We start from the raw sequence: 19,784 nt of genomic DNA, 5'->3' as shown, positions 1-19,784 counted from the left end.
GCTCTAAGCCATGTTGGAAGACCAGAGACATGAGAGCTGAGAGTTGTGGAAGTCCCAGAAGAGGTGGCCACAGGATGAGGGACTGACAGGGCCATTTTATTAATAATGAGTCTACCCACCTCTGATTTGGGGAGTGGCAGGAGGGTGTGGATGGTGAAATTAAGTTAAATTCAAACCACTGAATCTGAGTCATGAAAACAGCATCCCTTTAAGAAACAAAAGTGTTTTTCAAGGGAAAAAAATACCTGGATATTAATTTAAAAATTTGTATTAAGAAGTTTACTCACATTTCACACCTACTAGAATAAACACTTTTTTAAAAAAAACAACAACCAGAAAACTACAAGTGTTGGAGTGGATGTGGAGAAATAGGAAAACTCATTTGCTGCTGGTGGGAATGTAGAATGGTGCAGCCGCTGTGGAGGACTGTTTGGCAGTTCCTAAGGTAGTTGAATATAGACTTGCCACGTGACCCAGCAATACCATTACTAGGTATATACCCAGAAAAACTGAGAGCAGTGACATGAACAGACATCTACACACTGATGTTCATAGTGGCATCATTCACAATCTTGACAAAAGATGGAAACAACCCAGGTGTCTATCAATTGATGAATGGATAAACAAATTGTGGTGTATACACACAATGGCCGTAAGAAGAAATCAAGTAGTGAGGCATATGACAACATGGATAATGCTGGAAGACAGTATGTTGAATGAAGTAAGCCAGACTCAAAATGAAAAATGTTGTATGATTTCGCTATATATAAGTATAATAAGCAAACTCATGGAATTAATAACTAGAATATAAGTCAACAGACAATAGAATGTAGTTGAGAGTAGAAAGCTGAGGTTTAGGAAGCAGACTTGTCCCAGTGGTTAAGGCATCTGTCTACCACATGGGAGGTCTGCGGTGCAGCTGGCCATGTGCAGTGTTGATGCACGCCAGGAGTGCCGGGCCACGCAGGGGTGTCCCCGCGTAGGGGAGCCCCATGCACAAGGAGTGCATCCTGTAAGGAGAGCCACCCAGTGCGAAAGAAAGTACAGCCTGCCTAAGAATGGCGCCACCCACACGGAGAGCTGACACAAGAAGATGACTCAATAAAGAGAGACACAGATTCCCATGCCGCTGACAACAACAGAAGCGGACAAAGAAACAAGACACAGCGCACGGACACAGAGAACAAAAAACCGGGGTGGGGGGGGGTAGGGGAGAGAAAGAAATACATAAATCTTTAAAAAAAAAAGCTGAGGTTTAATCTGTGCTGAATCAGTAAAAAAGGTTGTTTGTAAATATTTGGAAATGAATAGAAATGGTGAAGTTACATTAGGGAGTTTGTAAATTAGTAATGCTATCATATGGGTATGATAGTCGTTGAAAGGGAAAGTCTAAGGACCTGTATATCACTAGAAGGAAAGCTAAAAAATGGAAATGTGACAGTATAGCATAGAGAATCTTCTTGTGAAAAATGAATATGGTTAGTAGTGCATATGTAACTATGTTTTTCTCTGAAGTAGAACAAATACAAGCTAATGTTACAAGAGGTTAATACCAGGCTGATATTTGGGCAAAAATATAACCAAAACAAACTATAGAGAGTAGTGTATGGTAATATATTAATAACCTTCCATCAACGGTAAAAAATAAATAAAAGGAAGCAGGCTAAGTGAAGGAAACTAGACAAAAAGTACTATATACTGTTTGACTTCATCTATGCCAAAAGTAACTACAAATAAATTACAGAGACAGAAATAGATGAGCAGTTGCGTATGGCAGGGGAAGGATAAATTGAGAAGTGACTATAAGGGGTAGGTGTTTTTGTGTTCATTTGTTTATTTGTTTGTTCTTTCTTTTCCTTTTTTGGAGTAATGAAAATGCTTTAATATTGACTGAAGTGATGAATGCACAATTCTGTGATTATACCAAATGTCACTGAGTCGTGAGCTCAATTTCAATTTCAATTTGAAATGAAATTAAAAAAAAAAACTATTATTCTTGTAGGGACGTGTTGGTGCAGGTGTGATATATTTATTAAATAATACACAGTACAGCATGGACTATGTAAGGGATCCGTGGTTTTCATCTGACTGGCAAAGGCATCCGTGGAACAAAAGAGGTTTAAGAACCCCTGCTTTAGATTAACTGTATGGCTTATGAATATGTTTCAATAAAATTGATCAAAAGAAAAGAAAAAAGTTTACTCACCTATTATTGCTGTTACAACATCTAGTTCTTAATTATCAGCATAAACTTAAAAATACAGCTACAGGGCAGGATGTGATAACAGGGATTTTCTTTTCTACTTCCCTTTTTTTGATATTTTATAGTGTTTTTGCAATCCTTTCTGAAAGACACGTAATAATTCAGTAATCTCCTTTTCTCTATTATTGTGGTCACTTCTTATAAGATGTTAATATAGATTTTCACAACTTTAGCCAGTTGGGGAGTTTATTTATTTAAAGGGACTTACTGAAAGTTCAGTTACTGTCATCTCAGTGCTAGTGAGAAATTATCCACCAAAAGAAGAGGAAGAGGAAACTGAAGCACGAGGGATCTAGATTCTACATAAATTCTGAATCATGCTTTAAATCTGCTCTAGATGGGTTAAATCAATTAGGGCCTTTCTTGATTGTAGACTGGATAAACAGACCTTTTCTTTTTATCCCAGGGATGTAGAATTACATTTATTTCTGAATAAACCTACATAAAAAAAAGCACATAGTAATAAAATAAAAAGTAAATATATGGTTTTAAATGATCAATATTAAATGTAGTAACTATTATTATTACAATCTGTTGTTATAGTTGTATGCTTGTTCTGAAGAATGGTTATATGAATTTAGAGCTTGGTATAAAGTAATGATAATATTATCAATTGTACTTCTAACAATGGATGTGTGCTCAGTTCATAAAAGTTTGTCTAAATGTAAAATATAACCTTATAGTTCTGGTAATGGATGAATGTGATTAATTCCACTGAATGGTATGCTTGGGAGTGGTTGAGATGGTAAAATTTATGTTGTATATATGTTTCCACAATTAAAAAAAAAAGAGTGACTAAGGAGACAATGATAATTAAATGCAGTACATGATCCATGACTGGATTAGTAATGAGGAGAAAAAGCCCGAAATGACAATGTTTAGGACATATGAAAAAACTGGAATATAGACTGTAAGCTTTATATCAGTGGTAAATTTCTTGAACTTGATAACTGTATAAAGGCAGTTACATACATGAATATCCTTGTTCCTAGGAATTATACATGGAAGTATTAAGTGATCAAGGAGCACGACTCGTACAAACTACTTTCAAATGTTTAAAAAGTAAATAGAAAGACAGACTGGTAGATATAGAAAGATATGGCAAATAGGGCAAAATATTAAAAGTTGGTGGATCTATGTATCTGGGTCAGGGGCTTTGTAAGAATTCTGTGTGGGTTTTGTATTATTTTCTAACTGTCATGTAAGTTTGAAATTTTTTCAAAATAAAAAGTTTAAAAAAACACATTAAACAAAATAAAGAAACAAAAAAATATCCTGCTGTTTATAAGGTGTCTAGGATTGGTAGAACCCTATGCCGCTTAAGGAAAGGCCAACTTTCAAGATCTAACATATTTTGTTCCTGCTAAAAAGACAGGGTTCCCGATGGGGATAAAGAAACATTTTTCTCTAGATGTTAAGTGTTTACTATCTCACATACAGTAATGTCAAAAGCAGAAAGATGCCACAACTTCTGGAATTAAAAAAAAAAAAGAAGAAAAGATGGACTAAATTATCTTTTAGGGCTTCTTCAATTTACAATTATAAGAGTATTTATTAAATTCTCACTTGTACTTGATACAGTTTCCATTGATTAAAAACAGCACTTACTTTTTATTTGAATTAAACTACAGGTCTTTACCATAAGGATGATGAGGACAATTTTGCTCTACTGAATAAATTGAAGTTTATGAAATAAAGTTTATTTTAACATGAAAATGATGTTACTCTGGACATCACTAAGGTATTCCACTCTTCAGGGTTTAGATATCAAGCTAACCAGAACATGAAATGGAATTTGCCTAAGAAATGGCATAAACAGCAGTATGAACCAGGTCCACTTATAAAATCTGTACACTTACATTGGTTGGTAAGAGAGATAATTTACCTAGTTCAAGGGAAAAAGAATGTTTCAGGCATGGAAGACAATAATTTTTTTTTTATAAATAATCACAGTAGGTGACTGAATGCAGTAAATCCAAGAAGGATATATAACAGTGAGACTGGGAGACATGGAGGGAGAGAACAATTCTGCCCTGGAAACAAGAAAGGTTTGACAAAGCATTGGCTCTGAGCCGGAAGAGAGGGTAAGACTGTTAAAGGCAGCCATGTGGAGAAGAAAGGACTAGCTCTGAGAAGAGCAGGGAAGCCCCTGGGCACACTAAAGGTTCCTGAGTGGAGGCTCCTACCTAAAGATGAATAAACAGGCACTTCCATATGCTAGTGTAATTAAGGGTTATCACGTAGCCCTGGATGTTAGATAGAGCTCAATGAAGTCAACCATTCAGAGTTTCTCAAAGTATGATCCTAAGGTACAGCATAAAAACCTGCAAGGGTCCTGTTCAAATTACACTGCAGCCTCTTGCCTGCCAGCCCTCTCTCAGAGTTACTGGATTAGAATTTGTGGCAAGGGACATTTTGATGAATCTCCCAGGTGAGTCCTAGGCATATTAAAATGTAAGAAGAATCTTTGCTTCTATGAGCCTTTACTTCAACATTTCAGTGATAGGAAACCCACTGCTAGTCATCCATGAATGCCTGCGATTTAGAAATTCACACATTAATGATAATAAAAAATAATAAAAATACAATTAAATAATAAAAATACTATTACTTGCTATCTTTTTATAGAGGAATTTGCTTAAACTATATCTATGTGTATCTCTATGATCACACAGAAAGTTAAGAATGTATTACAGTATTTTGCTACCTTGATACCAGCAGTAAAATACAATGTGGGGAGAGAAGTGGATTTGGCTCAACGGATAGAGTATCCACCTACCACATGGGAGGTCCAAGGTTCAAACCCAGGGCCTCCTTGACCCGTGTGGAGCTGGCCCGTGTGCATTGCTGATGCGTACAAGGAGTGCCATGACATACAGGGGTGTCCCTTGCATAGGGGAGTCCCATGCATAAGGAGTGTGTCCCGTAAGGAGAGCTGCCCAGCACGAAAAAAGTGCAGACTGCCCAGGAGTGGTGCTGCACACACGGAGAGCTGACGCAGCAAAATGATAAAACAAAAAGAAACTCTGATTCCAGGTGCCACTGACAAGAATACAAGCGGACACAGAAGAACACACAGCAAATGGACACAGAGAGCAGACAACTGGGGGGGCAGGGAAGGGGAAAGAAATAAATAAAAAATAAATCTTAAAAAAAAAAACAATGTGGGGAAGTAGATGTGGCTCAAGGGATTGGGCTCCTGCCTACCACATGGGAGGTCCCTGGTTCGGTTCCTGGGGCATCCTAAAGAAGAGAGCAAGCTGGCATGACAGGCAGGCATGACAAGTTGACACAACAAGATGATGCAACAAGAAACACAAGAAGGGAAACGGACTTTGGCCCAGTGGTTAGGGCGTCCGTCTACCATATGGGAGGTCCGCGGTTCAAACCCCGGGCCTCCTCGACCCGTGTGGAGCTGGCCATGCGCAGTGCTGATGCGCGCAAGGAGTGCCGTGCCAAGCAAGGGTGTCCCCCACGTGGGGGAGCCCCCACGCGCAAGGAGTGCGCTGGTGAGGAAAGCCGCCCAGCGTGAAAAGAAAGTGCAGCCTGCCCAGGAATGGCGCCGCCCACACTTCCTGTGCCGCTGACGACAACAGAAGCGGACAAAGAAACAAAAGCAGACAAAGAAACAAGACGCAACAAATAGACACCAAGAACAGACAACCAGGGGAGGGGGGGGAAATTAAATAAATAAATAAATCTTAAAAAAAAAAAAAAAAAGAAACACAAGAAGAAAAACATAATGAGAGACACAACAAAGGAGGGAACAGAAGTGGCTCAAGAGATTAAGTGCCTCCCTCCCACATTAGAGGTCCTGGGTTCAGTTCCCAGTGCCTCCTAAAGAAACAAGGAAGATAAGCAGAGACAGCAAGTGCAAACAAGGGGTGGGGAGAAATAAATAAATAAAAATAAATCTTAGAAATAAATAAATTTTAAAAATACAATGTGGGGAGGGCATATAGCTCGGTGGTTGAGTGCCTGCTTCCCATGTACAAGGTCTCAGGTTCAATCCCCATCCCTTTAAAAAAAATGGGCATTTACTTTCCATTTTGTGTCCAAGTTGGTACCTTTCTGGCAATCCCCACCAACATGAAAAGGCAGAGGAAAGACAGTGTAGTGGTCAAGGACCTGAATTCTAGATTTTGGATTTGAATCTTAGTGCCACCCCTCCTCCAGCTACATGAAACATCACACGTTATTTAGCCTATGTCTCTGATTCATCATTTATAAAATAAGGATATATACTATATCTATCTCAGGGTTGTTTTGAGAATTAAAGGGAGTTAATATGTGGAATGCTTTAACCAGGCACAGAAGAAACACCCTTATGTTAGCAGAAAGAGCATATGTGCATCTAAAATTAGCTGCAAGGGTAAAGGAGCGCCAACAAGCAGCACCTTGGGCAGTGCAGCTGGTGCTGGAGGGGACATGACCATTTTCTTTAAAACCAACTCAGGGAAGTGGATGTGGCTCAAGTGATAGGGCTTCTACCTACCATATGGGAGGACCTGGGTTCAATTCCTGGAGCCCCCTGGTGAAAAAGAAGAAGGGAAAGTGTGCCCGCATGGCGAGCGAGTGCCCACTCGGTGAGCCGAGTGCCTGTGTGGCGAGTTGAGTGCCCATGAGTGCCTGTGTGGTGAGCCAGCGCCTGCACAAGTGAGTCACACAGCAAGGTGATGATGCAACAAAAGAGAAACGAAGGGGAGAGTCAGGGTGAAGCGCAGCAGAGACCAGGAACTGCAGCGGCACAGCTGACAGGGAACCTCTCTCCATATCAGAGGTCCCTGAATCCAGTGAATCCTAGAGGAGAAAATACGAGAAGAGAAGACAAAAGAGAAATAGATACAGAAGTTCACACAGGGAATGGACACAGACAGCAAAAACAGCAGGATGGGGGTAGGGGTAGGGGAAGGAGGAAATAATAAATCTTAAAACACAAAAAACTCAATTCATAGGGGAGTGGGTGTAGCTCAGTGCTTGAGGGGCTGCTTCAAAAGTACAGGGTTCATTCCCAGTACCTTCTAAAAATAAACAAACAAAAAACACAAATGACTCATTTGCTAGGAAAGTATCTTTTGTCCCATTTTCCTCTCTTTTTTCTTTTGTTTATAAAGGCCTTCAGAGAAAAATTAGAGAGAAGATGGCCTATGCATCAGAAAAAGAAGGAATGTAAGTAGGCCTTACTTACCTCTGGAAGAGAGCCAGAGATCCACTAAAAATGTCCGCTTCTAAATTGGATGGCTATCTCTTTGATCTATTTTTCAGGATACTTCTAATTGATCCTATCAGGCCCATGTGGAATTACGCAGTACCAGGGATTGAACCTGGGAGGGACCTTGTACACGGAAGCAGGCACTCAGCCACTTGCTCCCTCTTGAGAACTTTAGAAACTCTGTTTGCAATGCCTTCTTCAAAAACTAGAGAGTAAGTCAGTGCTATTTTGTGAAATATGTACCAACATGGGGGAATATTGGACACTTATTTCAGTGAACCTTATTTTTATTTTTTAAAAGTTTGTTTTATAAACACTGCAATATATGGCTCTGATTATTTACTTTTGAAAACGCTGAGTTAGTAAATACATTTGCTCAGATGTCAGTTTAACTTTATAAGTAGTCTGAATACATTTGCTCAGATGTCAGTTTAACTTTATAAGTAGTCTGAAGATCACACTGTACCAGCTTTTTGCTCTATAAATTTTATAGGAGTCTCCAGCCAAAAGCACTAAAATCTGACCTACTAAGGCTAAAATTGTAAACCGTAATCTTGTTTTTGGCTAATACTTTAAGAAGCTATTTTTGTGTCGGGCTATTAGAATTCCACGGGGAAGCAGATGTGGCTCAAGCAGTAGAGTGCCTACTTCCCACATGGGAGGTCCCAGGTTCGAGTCCTGATGCCTCCTAAAAACAAAAAAGATAAACAAGCAATCACATGAAAAAAAACAATTTAGGGAAGCCAATTTGGCTCAGTGATTAAGTGTCAGCTTCCCACTTATGAGTCCCAGGCCGGCCCTGGTACCTCAAAAAAAGAATTCCATGAAGATACAATGTAAGAATTTGTAAAAAACAAAAACAGAACCTATCCAGTACTTTACATTAATTTGTATTTTCTTCAGCACAAATTTATATTACCATCCAGATTCTCTTTCTAAATGAAATACAAGTTTTTACTTATCCTATTAAGAGGCTGCAATCTAAAGTATAAAATATAGTGCCCATGTTTTTGTTTTCAAAATGTCTTCTATTAGTTCTCTGATTTCTTCATTGACCTGACAGCTGTTTAAGAGACTTAAGTGAGTGTTCTAAGTGTTTAAGTGGTTGGGTATTATTTTTTTAAAATATCTAGCTGTATTTCAATGTATTATGAAAAAATTATCTACACAAAATTCTTCTTTTGAAAATTTAAGATGTTCTCCTCCATGATTTAAGAGATTATATTTTTTAATTCCATGGTGACAATTTCTTGTCAGAAATCCATGACCCATCACAGTCAAGATTTAGCCCAAGCATCCCCATCAGTGGATCTTTTCCTGCCCTCTTACTCCCACTTCTGTGGTAGCACCTGTGATATATTATTGCACGTACATTTTTTACATATCCTTGAGTGCAGGTTTTCTCTTATTCATTTTAATGTTGCTGGCATCTAGCAGAGTACATAGAAGGTGCATAAGAAATGCTTTCTGAATAAAGAAGAAGAGAAAAATTCCTCGTGCGCTAAACCAGAGGACCAGCAGGGAACTCCCTGAAGGGAGGCCCAGGACAGGCCTGCACATCTGGCCACACTTAGTCTTCAGGTTACAAATAGAAGAGTCATCATTCATAATTTACATTTTAATCAGGAAAATACCTCAGACAAAACTGTTATAAGAGTAAAATAGTCACCTGAAAAGATGAAAATAAATTTTACTTACCTAATGTAATCCATTGCCCAGAAGAATCTGAAAGTAATTTCAAATTGGGAATAACATTTGGGTCTTTGAAAAAAGCCTAAAATACAAATTTGAGGGGAACAAGTAAGTATTTTGTTATAAATGGTAATAAAAATTAACTTTAAAAATGGCTATAGTAAAATCTCATTTACTTCAAACAAGGGAGGAAGGACAATTTTAATTTGGCTAATATTTGATAGAGAAATGAAGAAATTACCTTCAACTTAGAGCAGTATGAACAACATTGTGTATCCAAATACAGATATCTTTGAGTCTTAATAAATAGAAAATAATGATTTATAGAAAATAATGATTTATAGTAAAAGTAGGTTATGTAAAGCATAAAAACTTTTTTTCTCCCACCTTACTGAGTTGTCTCAAAAAGGTTACTGGGACAGGAACCTTAGTAAGTCTAAGTCAATTTAATTCTGCCAAAGGGACACATAGAAAAGCCAAAGACAATAAAGTAGTGCAGATGTTTAGTTCCAAGCAGCAGCAGCTGATTCCAGTCAAAAAGGCAGAAAAGAAATGCATGAAAATGATCTCAGGTAGTGTTCAGAATTTTCAGAGATGGAGACAAACAAGCTCAAGGTCAGGCACCCACAGGAATCCAAAATCAAAGGTACAACTGCCCTTATGAGGAAACTGCCACCCCTAGGGCAGCCCCGTCAAGCACTGGAGGAAGCACCCCCACTCTTCTTTGCCAAGGCCACAACTGTGCCAGGACTGTCCTGCCTGAAAACTGGACACCTCGGTTCCCACCTCTGCCTGAGAAACGGATTCTGTGTGCCACTTCCTAAAAGTTGCTCACTTCAAAATCCCAGTCTTGCCTGATGAGTCTGCTTGATAAGCCTAGGCCCCAGGAGCATGCCTGAGAATATGGGAGTCAAATGTTTGGGGTTCCACTTTGGACTTACAAGGCTGGAAACTACTCCCCCCAAAACATGGTGTTCAACTTAACAATAAAACAGCAACAATCCAGTTTAAAAATGGGCAAAAGACTTGAGACATTTCTCCAAAGAAGAAATACAAATGGTGAAAAAGCACATGAAAAGATGTCCAATATCACTAGCTATTAGGGAAATGCAAATCAAAACTATAATGAGATACTATCTCACACCTCATAGAATAGTCAGAATTAAAAAAAAAAAAACAGTAAGTGCTTAGAGGATGTGGAGAAATAGGAACACTTCTTCACTGTCGGGGGGAATGTAGAATGATGCACCTATGTTCATAGCGGTGATGTTCACAATTGCCAAAAGATGGAAAAAACCCAAGGGTCCATCAACTGATGAAAGGATAAACAAAGTATGGTATACACAAATGATGAAATATTATGCCTCAGAAAGAAATGAAATTGGGACACATATGATAATATGGATGAACCCTGAAGACATTATGCTGAATGAAATAAGCCAGACACAAAAGGACAAATATTGTATGGTCTCACTAATATGAACTAAATACAAAGAATAAATGCATGGAGTTAAAACCTAAAGTATAGGTTATTAGGAGGGCTGAGAAGGGGAACTGATACTTAATGTATGTAGAAATTAGAATTAACTTGACTGTAAAATTGTGGAAATGGATAGAGTTGATGGTAACTCATCATAATGAATAAAACTCACACAGCTGGTTTATAAATGGAATTGTGGCTGAAAGGGGTGGTCTAGGGATGTAAACGTCATTTGAAAGAAAGCTAGAGAAAAACCTAAGGACTGAATAACATAGTGAACCTAGAGGTGGATGAGATTTGTGATTAATAGTACAAATACAAGAATGTCTTTCTATGAACTAAAACAAATGTACATCACTATTACAAGGTGGTAAGAACATGGAGATGCATGAGGAAAACATAATTAATATAACCTATGGACTTTAGTTAACAGTAATACTGTAAGATTCTTGCATCAATGTCAAGGAAGTACTGTGTTAATAGGGAGTATGGAAAAAATATACTAAATGTAAGCTATTGACCATAGTTAGTGGTAAGAGTCTGATAATGTTACCTCATAATCTATAACAAATGTACCACAACAATGTAAGGTATTGGTGGAAGGGTATTGTATGGGAATTCTGCACGTGTGCATGATTGTATTTTGAAAGTTCACAACATCTCTAATAAAATATATACATAAACCAAACATGGTATTCAAAAGGTACTGGTCAGCCAGAAAACATAATGTGATGAGCATTAAGGCAAAAGTAAAACAATAGATCAGGAGAAAATATTTGCAATAAATATGATAAAAAGGGGGGGTGGGGCTAACATTCTCAAGGGTAAGAATAAAAATAGTCCAATATTTAAGATAAGAATAAGAAACAACCCAACTTGTAAATAGCCAAAGGATTCAAACAGGCATGTAAAAAATACACACAGCCAATAAACATATGAACGGTACCCACCTTTAAGAGCCGTGAAAAAAAAGAAAAAGAAAAACCAGATGCCATCACTTCTTACCCATTAAATTGGCAATATTAAAAAAACTCGTAACTTTTAGTGAGAGTACCAGAAAATATGCAATTTCACCTGCTGCTAGTAAGAATGTGAATCTCTACAGACTTTTAGGGAGGTAATCTGCTATTATCTATGAACATTAAAACATGTATATTTTATGATCCAACAAATGCCATACTTTGGGGTGTGGGAAAAGGGAGATTGAAGGAATAGAGGGTAGGAATAGATTGGGATAGAGAAAAATTATTGACTTTTTCTTTGAATTGTTCTGTTATTTGATTGTTGAATAAATAAGTGCATCCTTTAATTTGACATTCCTTTCAAGCATCACTCTCTTTTTTTTCTAAATAGCTTCTTGAAAGAGGAATCTAAGTTGTATCATTTCTCTATCACTCAGTCCTCTGGAATTTGGCCTTTGCTCTCAGCCCTCCACTAAAAGTACTCCTGACTTTCTAATTCCAAAATCCAATGTACACAGTCCCTTCTCCCACAGAGTTTCCAGACTAACAGAGAAAAACAGTAAATAATGTGCCATGAGTATTACAAAGAAGTGCAGGCCATACAGAGACTACACAAAAGGCAGACCTAATCTAATGGCATTAGGGAAGAAAGTACAACACAATAAGAATATTTAGGTTGAGATCTGAAAGGTGAGTAGAGTTAACTGGACAAAGAGATATACCGGTAAATGTTTCACAAGTGACCCTCCTTCCCACTCGCCAAAAAGCTCTGATTTGGCACTTGACAATTTCCATGGTGGACTTCAAGCTAACAAAAGTTTAACTAAACTGGATCACAAAAGTTCATGAACATTTAACTATGGGCATGTGTGAAGGCTCTAGGTGAGAAAGCTAGGACATTCCATTCAAGGAACATAAAGAGGGGTTCAGTGTGGCTACAGAAGCGAGGTAATCATCAGAGTAAAAGAACCTGAAGGTCAAGTGAAGGCGAAGATTGATATAGACCTCGATCTGTGTTTTGATTTGAGGATAGTGGGACGATATTAAAAGGTTTTAAGCAGAGAGATGTGATTAGTCATATTTTTGTAAATTCATCCTGGCTGCAGTATGGAGAATGAAATGCAGAGATGTACAGAGACAGGCTAGAGGGCAGAGTTGCAAACCAGGCAAGACCTGATGCTCCTATCAGTCAAGGTGGAAGCAAGTGGGGAAGGAGAGAAGCAGAAGCGGATGGACTCGACCAATATTTAGAAGGACAGAAGAGGAGGAATCAAAGATGACTCCTAGGTGTTCTGTATGAAAAACCGGGTAGAATGGGTGCCATTTAATGAGAAAGGGAACATTGAAGAGGACCAGGTGACGAGGATTAGGATTAACACATTCAGTAAGTATTAATATCTACGTAATGCCAAACAAGACAAAGTCCCTGTTTCCATGGCATTTACATTCCAATGGTAGGGATCATGATAAATTTAAATAGGGTATCATGATATTGCAGGGACAGAAGCTGGACATTATATATCCTGTCATAACCCACTGAATGGCCTGGGGGAGAGTAAACTACAGTGTAAACTATAATCCATGCAACGCAGCTGTGCTCCAAAATGCATTCACCAAATGCAATGAATGTGCCACAATGATGAAAGAGGTTGTTGATGTGGGAGGAGTGGGGGGGGGGGTGGGGTATGTGGGAACCTCCTATATTTTTAAAGTAACATTTTTTGGGATCTATGTATCTTTAGAAAGAAAAAGCAATTAAATTTAAAAATTCAGAAAAAAAAGGGTATCATATATATCTAAATAATGTAAAACAATAATTTCCCCCAAATTTATTCCTCAGAAAAAAGGAAGATGCTTTAAAATCTTACAAGTTGTTTCAAATTCAAGAGTGCTCAGGCAACTATATTAATTTCTAAAGCTATGTTGTAGAAAAGACACGCACGCGGGAATTAACCTCCATTAATACAGGCTTTGGATACTTCTTAGAAGTTGTCTGAATCAGTATAAAAGGGAGAAAGAAATTTAATTCAGATTTAGAAATTATTCTTGAGGGTTACCAATGCACAATTACATGTTTTGGACGTAATAATAAATGGATAGGCTAACTGGCCTGCAGAGAATTGACCTAGAGCCAATGGAAATAAGACTCCAAAAAGGTCCTCAAATAAAGCAGTTAAGTGGTTATGTTACTGAGATTGCGATTATAGACCTGAAGTATGAAATTTAAAAACTGATCTAATGTAAGCAAAGGGAATTTTTTGTTTGTTATAGAATTCCCAGTGGAGAATTCGAAGGAATTTTCTGTATTTCAAACAACTTTGATGGAAGGAAAACTGATGTGCTTCAGAAAATAGATGATTAAAAAAACTAGTTATATTGGAAACAAGGACATTGATGTAAAAAATGCACATGAAAATCCTATAACTGGACAATAAAAAGATAAATCACCCAATTAAAAAATGGGCAAAGGACTCGAATAGACATCTCTCCAAAGAAGATATAAAAATGGCCTATAAACACATGAAAAATATTCAACTTCATTAGCCATTAGGGAAATCCAAATCAAAAGCACAATGAACTACCATTTCACAGTCTCTTGGATGGCTATTATTGAAAAAAAACAAACAAACAGAAAATAACAAATAGTGGCAAGGATATGGAGAAATTGAAACTCTACTATGCATTGTTGGTGGGATTTAAAAATGGTACAGCTGCTGTGGAAAACTGTTTGGCAATTCCTCAGAAAGTTAACTACAGATTTACCATTCAAAGACTCTGAATAAACTTGTTTCATAAAATGTGAACATTAGGATTCCTAAACTAATATACTATTTCATGTCATTCAAAATGTCTATTATATGCCATACATCTGAAACCTAAGTAGATATTTGATTATATCATCTGTGTGGCATACTGCTTGCTGGTTTCCTATCTGTCAGTTCCTTCCTTTCTTAATTAAGGAATCCCCATTTTACAGGGGACAGCAATGTGCTCAGCTAAGAGGCTGCAAGGCCTACCTTCCCTGGAATGTGGCCACCAGACTAAGTTCTGTCCATGAGAAATTGCACAAGTGCTGTGCAGGTCTTCAGGAGAGTGAAGTCAGGGAGCTTCCTCTCAGTTTATGGGAAACTCCTTTCACCCTCCCTAGTCCTATGGGAGTCCTCGAGTCTCAGGAAGCTCTGACTTGAGGAGAGCTCTCTTCTGAGGCCCCAAATTAGACCTTATATTCAACTGCCTACTGGATACTGCAACCTGAATACACCTCAATTTCTGCACACCTGAAGTGAACTCATTTCCCATGTTTATTCTTTTGCATTTTCTACATATTTAATAGCTTCATCGGCCACTCCAGTCAACAAGCCAGAAGCTTGGACATCTTCCTACATGTCCCCTCTCTTCTACTCTTAACATCTTATTTGTCCATAAGTACTGCTTCCCTACTGAACACCTCTCCAGGTCACCCTAGCACATTGCCTTAATCCAGGACATCACCATATTTTGTCTGGAGGGCAACAGTTTCTAATTTGGTCTCACTGGTTCCAGGCTCAGTCCTAACAAACTACCTGCCTCACTGCTCCAAAGTGAAGGCAATATTTAAATTTTATTGTCTTGCTGAAAACCTTTCAGTTACTCCTCATTAGTTAAAGCCTAAACCTTAACACGTGGCACCAAGTGTCATTAAACACATCATCCCACCATCTTTCCAACATTTCCCCACTTTTCTACATGGTAAATTCTTGCTCATCTTTCACACACTTGCTCAAGTGTCTCTTCTTTTGTAAACCCTCCTCTGACTACCTCAATAAAAAATGATCACTTTTTCTTTTGTGCCACCACAGTACTTTTTGGATACGGTATGTATTCTATCAGTCCTCACTCAGCAATTCAAGTTTTGGTCTGTTCCATCTCAGTAAATATGTCTTATTCATCTATACAAACTCGGGAACAGAAGAAATGTTTGCCAAATGAACGTTTCATTTCTTCTTCTTATCTACTCACCACCTCACAATTGAGCTTTTGAGGTGTAATTTGTTTTTAAGTTGAAAGGGAAAATAAAAAACCTGGGATTCTAGTTTAAGCAACACCCTTTGTTTAATTGTGAGTATCTGTCATAGAAACAATCTGGAATGTAGAGTAAAAAAGGCATGAACTTGAGATTGGATCTGCCATTTGTTGGGTGTTCTTCCTAACATTACTTAACCTCTCTGAGTTCCAGTTTCCTTAGCTGTAAAATGGGGGTAAAAACACCAAATTTATCAGATTGTGGTAAAGATTAGAGATAAATGTGCTGAGAGCTATATCTGGCACATAGGAGCCATCACTGCTGTAGAAAAATAGTTTTTTAAAACCATTTGTATAAAGTGGTATACAAATGTTAATAACAATAATAGTTAACACATATTAAGCACTTATTATGAGCCAGCACTTTGCTAAATATTTTAAATATATTACTCCATTTAATCTTCATAACAATCCCATCGGTATTCACCATTATTTTCGCATTCAAAATTACTTATTTAACACTTACTACGTGCCAAGCACTGTGACTATTCTGAGGAAAGGTAAATGGAAGCCAAAGAAAGTTAAGTAATTTGCCCAATGCCATATCACTTGTAAGTGGCAAGAGTTGGAATCTGAACCCGGATAGGTGACATGAGAGGCCAAATCAGGGGTGATTCCGGCTTCATTAGGCCTTTACCTTACCCAATTTTAGGGGTCCTCTCTAAGAAAACGAATACAAAAATATCTTATTTTTGAAAATGTTCCTAATCACACGATCATGTGAATATACTGCCAGGGCCTTTCAGAGGGTCTTTGAAGGGGCTTCAGCAAGGGAGGAGCTTGTGCTAGTAAGGGTCCTGAAGTTTCATTAGCTTCAAGGTAACTCCCTTCAGGGCCCTGCTCTTAGCCACAGCACTTTATTTCCTTCCAAGTTAGCTACATGGAATGATTGAAAACATTTCTTAGAATTAAAAAATGGAAATAAGACTGTCCACCTACTGGGAAAAAATGACAAATGTGAAGAGCTTGAAAATTCATTTTTTTAAAATAGCGTAGTATTATGGACGAACCTTGAGTTTGCTGAACCAAAATTAATTCTACACTCTCCTCCAAGATATTTTTCCTGACACCAATGCCCTTCCCTGGGGTGAGCATTTTTCTTGTGCCTAGGATACCTTCTCTTTTCTCATTAAAGCAATTATTTTATGGTATTATACAGCATTATTTACACTTCTAGCTTCCAAATTGTACAGGTTTCTTCATCTTTTTAATATCCCCAGCAGGGACAAAGTAAGTATTCAACAAATATTTATTGAATACATGACTTTTATTAAACAACTGTACAATATTCTAAAATGCAGGGAATTAAGATCCTGATCTTCTTTGTGAAAAAAAAAAAACAACAAACAATATTAGTTTGGGAACCAGCACTGGTATAAATGAAAAATGTTTAAAATTTATATATAAAAATCTAGCTATGAATGTTTGAGAAATGTCATTAATATTATTAATAGTAGCATTGTGACAGTTTTACGCAATCCTAGGAAAAGGAAAATAGACATTTAACCCATTTATCCTCATAGTAAATATTCTGACTTATGTATTAGGTTAAGAGAAGCCTGGCAACTCTAGCTTATGTTCCCTGTTCTCTGCTCACTCTCTTCACTGCTCTTACCACTACATGAAATGATCAGATTGTATTTGTTTATTGGCAGTCTTTCCCACAGGCCTGTAAGATCCTTGAAAAGCCAGCCCTGGTCTGTCTTGTTCCTCCTTGTATCTCCAGCAATTGGCAGGATGCCGAGCACATGGTAAGCCCTCAGGAAATGTTTGTGAATGAGAGACTAAACTATGCCAACTATAAATTAAAGTTAACGCCCGACGGGCACGAGTGGGAAAAAATGAAGATAATTTCAAAGACCATAACCATATTTTCCATTTGATTGAGGAGGGAAAAAAACACAACACAGTAAATAAGATTGGAGTCGGACTTAACGTGACTGGATTTTAACAAACGACGAGCGAGTATTTCCCCTTTCATAGTAGTCACCTCGAGCACCTAAAGTCTTTTTTTATTACTATAAATATTTTTAATGATACATAAATCACACAAAACTAGTCTTTTTTCAACAATTCTGCTATTACTTAAAATATATATATATTTTTGGAATTCCTTATTTGTAACTATTGTTAGACCCCGAAGCCCAATTCTCAAAGGGTGAATCAGATTTTGAGAAACCACCAAAACTATTTTGGAGATAAACCTGGTAAATAAAGCTGGTGATAAAGCTGGGTAATAGTATTAAACAATGAGGCGGCCTATGACAAGGGGGGACAAGGCTGATTTTCTAGTATCCGTCCAGAATCGGGAAGTTCTCTGAGGCAGGGTACGGCAGGTAGTTAAGAACGTGCTCAAGGAAAAACCAATTTATGGTGAAGGTAAATGCAAAAGTTCCTCTTCACAAAACGATTCGCTCCTTTCACTGCCCCCAAACTGCAAGAACAAGACGCCGCTAGGAAACGGCGAGTTCCCGCGAGCCCGTGGCCAAGTGGGGTACGTTAGGAACCAGCAGGGGCGGGACCCCTCCAGCCCATACCAACCAGAACGAAGTCATCCTTCCGGTAAGCCTGAAAGGTCTCGTCAAACCCAAACGCCTGCGCCTGGATTCTGCCCAGCATGGACCTGGGGCAGGGGAGAAAGGAGTGAGCGCGTCCCCGCGCGCGCCGCGCCCCGGCAGGCCCCGGCCCGGGGAGCCCCAAGAGGGCCGCGCCGCCCGCGCCGCCGCCGAGCCCGGGGCGCTTCCGTCGGCGCCCGCGCGCCCTCACCACTGGCGCAGCCGGCTGGCGGTCTCCTGCGCGCTCAGAGACGGGAAGGGTCTCTGCGGCAGCCACCTGAAGTAGTAGCCGCCGCAGTCCCCAGGGTCCCCCGCCGCCATCGTGGTTGCGGCTCGGCGGGAGCCCGGCCGTTTCCATGGAGACGCGGCGAGGCGCGCGGCGGCGGGAAGGCGGGCGGCGAGGCGGCGCGGAGCGGGCACTGGGCGTCCCCTCGCTGGGCCCACGGCGTGTGGGCCCCACGCCCCGCTCCCCAAGCACCCCCTTAGCCGGGAGGCGGACTCGGGGCCGCGACCCGGGAAAGCTGCCCGTCGAGGCTCGCGGAACCGGGTTCTTTAGGATTACTCCCCACGGGTTAATTTCCTGGGTGTAAGCGCTGAGCTCTCACACCCAAGTGTGGTGACTCAAACGTTTCTGAGGAAAAAATTATTCTGAATTAATTAGGTTGATCTGTTTTGGACGACAAATGCTTATGTGATTAGACTGGCAACTATTTGCTTTTACCATGTCTCAATTTTTTTTCTCGGAAAGTGAAATCTGAAAACTGAACGAGTTTTCTGTACCCCACGCAACGTAACGGGATGTTTAATAAACAGAAATGTCTTTTTTTTCTCCTAGTGAGCATTTTCTCTCTACGGTTTCAGTGTTCTTTTATCCGGCCTCGGAGTGGGGCAGTCGTTCTCGTGCCCCGCTTTCTGCCTCCCCGCCCTTTCCTCTCGTCAGCAGGAGCTGCTCTTGGTGACCCTCGGCCAGGAGCAGCACCAGAGGGACAGAGGCCATGCTTTTCTTTTTTTTTTTAAGATTTATTTTTTTAAATTTGTTTCTCTCACCCACCCACCCCGTTGTCTGCTCTCTGTCCATTTGCTGTGTGTTCTTCTGTGTCCGCTTGCATTCTTGTCAGCAACACCTGGAATCTGTGTCTCTTTTTATTGTGTCAGCTCTCTGTGTCTGTGCGCCACTCCTGGGCTGGCTGTGCTTTTTTCGTGTGAGGCGGCTCTCCTTACGGGGTGCACTCCTTGCGCGTGGGGCTCCCCTACGTGGGGGACACCCTTGTGTGGCAGGGCACTCCTTATGCTCCACATGGGTCAGGAGGCCCTGGGTCGAACCCTGGACCACCTATATGATAGGCGGATGCTCTATCAGCTGAGCCAAATCCGCTTCCCAAGGCCATTCTTTTTCACTGTTGTTTAGCATTTCATTCCCACACCACAGCTTAACGTTTTGTTTTTTTTCCCAATTTGAGGCTATTATGGAAGCAGCTATGAAGATTTTTGTGCATGCCTTTTTTGATGGATTTGCACATTCATTTCTATTGGATATGTAGCCAGGATTGGAGTTGTC

General features: G+C 39.5%; 1 protein-coding gene across 3 annotated transcripts in view; it reads right to left on the bottom strand.

The window, feature by feature from the left end:
* CFAP300 (cilia and flagella associated protein 300) overlaps positions 1 to 18,641 on the bottom strand; it is a 37,703-nt gene extending 19,062 nt beyond the window's left edge. The window contains exons 1-3 of one of the 3 annotated variants that reach the window (XM_004484113.5): positions 18,438 to 18,641; positions 18,213 to 18,294; positions 9,174 to 9,249 (exon numbers count right to left, since the gene is read on the bottom strand). In XM_004484113.5, coding sequence (XP_004484170.1) covers positions 9,174 to 9,249; positions 18,213 to 18,294; positions 18,438 to 18,547 — 268 coding nt within the window. In that variant the 5' untranslated portion in view covers positions 18,548 to 18,641. The remainder of the gene's footprint in view (positions 1 to 9,173; positions 9,250 to 18,212; positions 18,295 to 18,437) is intronic. The other 2 variants (XM_023586255.3, XM_058289195.2) reach the window with 2 other exon arrangements.
* Positions 18,642 to 19,784: the final 1,143 nt, after the last annotated feature.

The sequence above is a fragment of the Dasypus novemcinctus genome, chromosome 27 (genome assembly GCF_030445035.2).
Source record: "Dasypus novemcinctus isolate mDasNov1 chromosome 27, mDasNov1.1.hap2, whole genome shotgun sequence".
Lineage (NCBI taxonomy): Eukaryota > Metazoa > Chordata > Mammalia > Cingulata > Dasypodidae > Dasypus > Dasypus novemcinctus.
The sequence above is the reverse complement of the archived record's forward strand: the minus strand, read 5'-3'. Positions and strand labels throughout refer to the sequence as shown.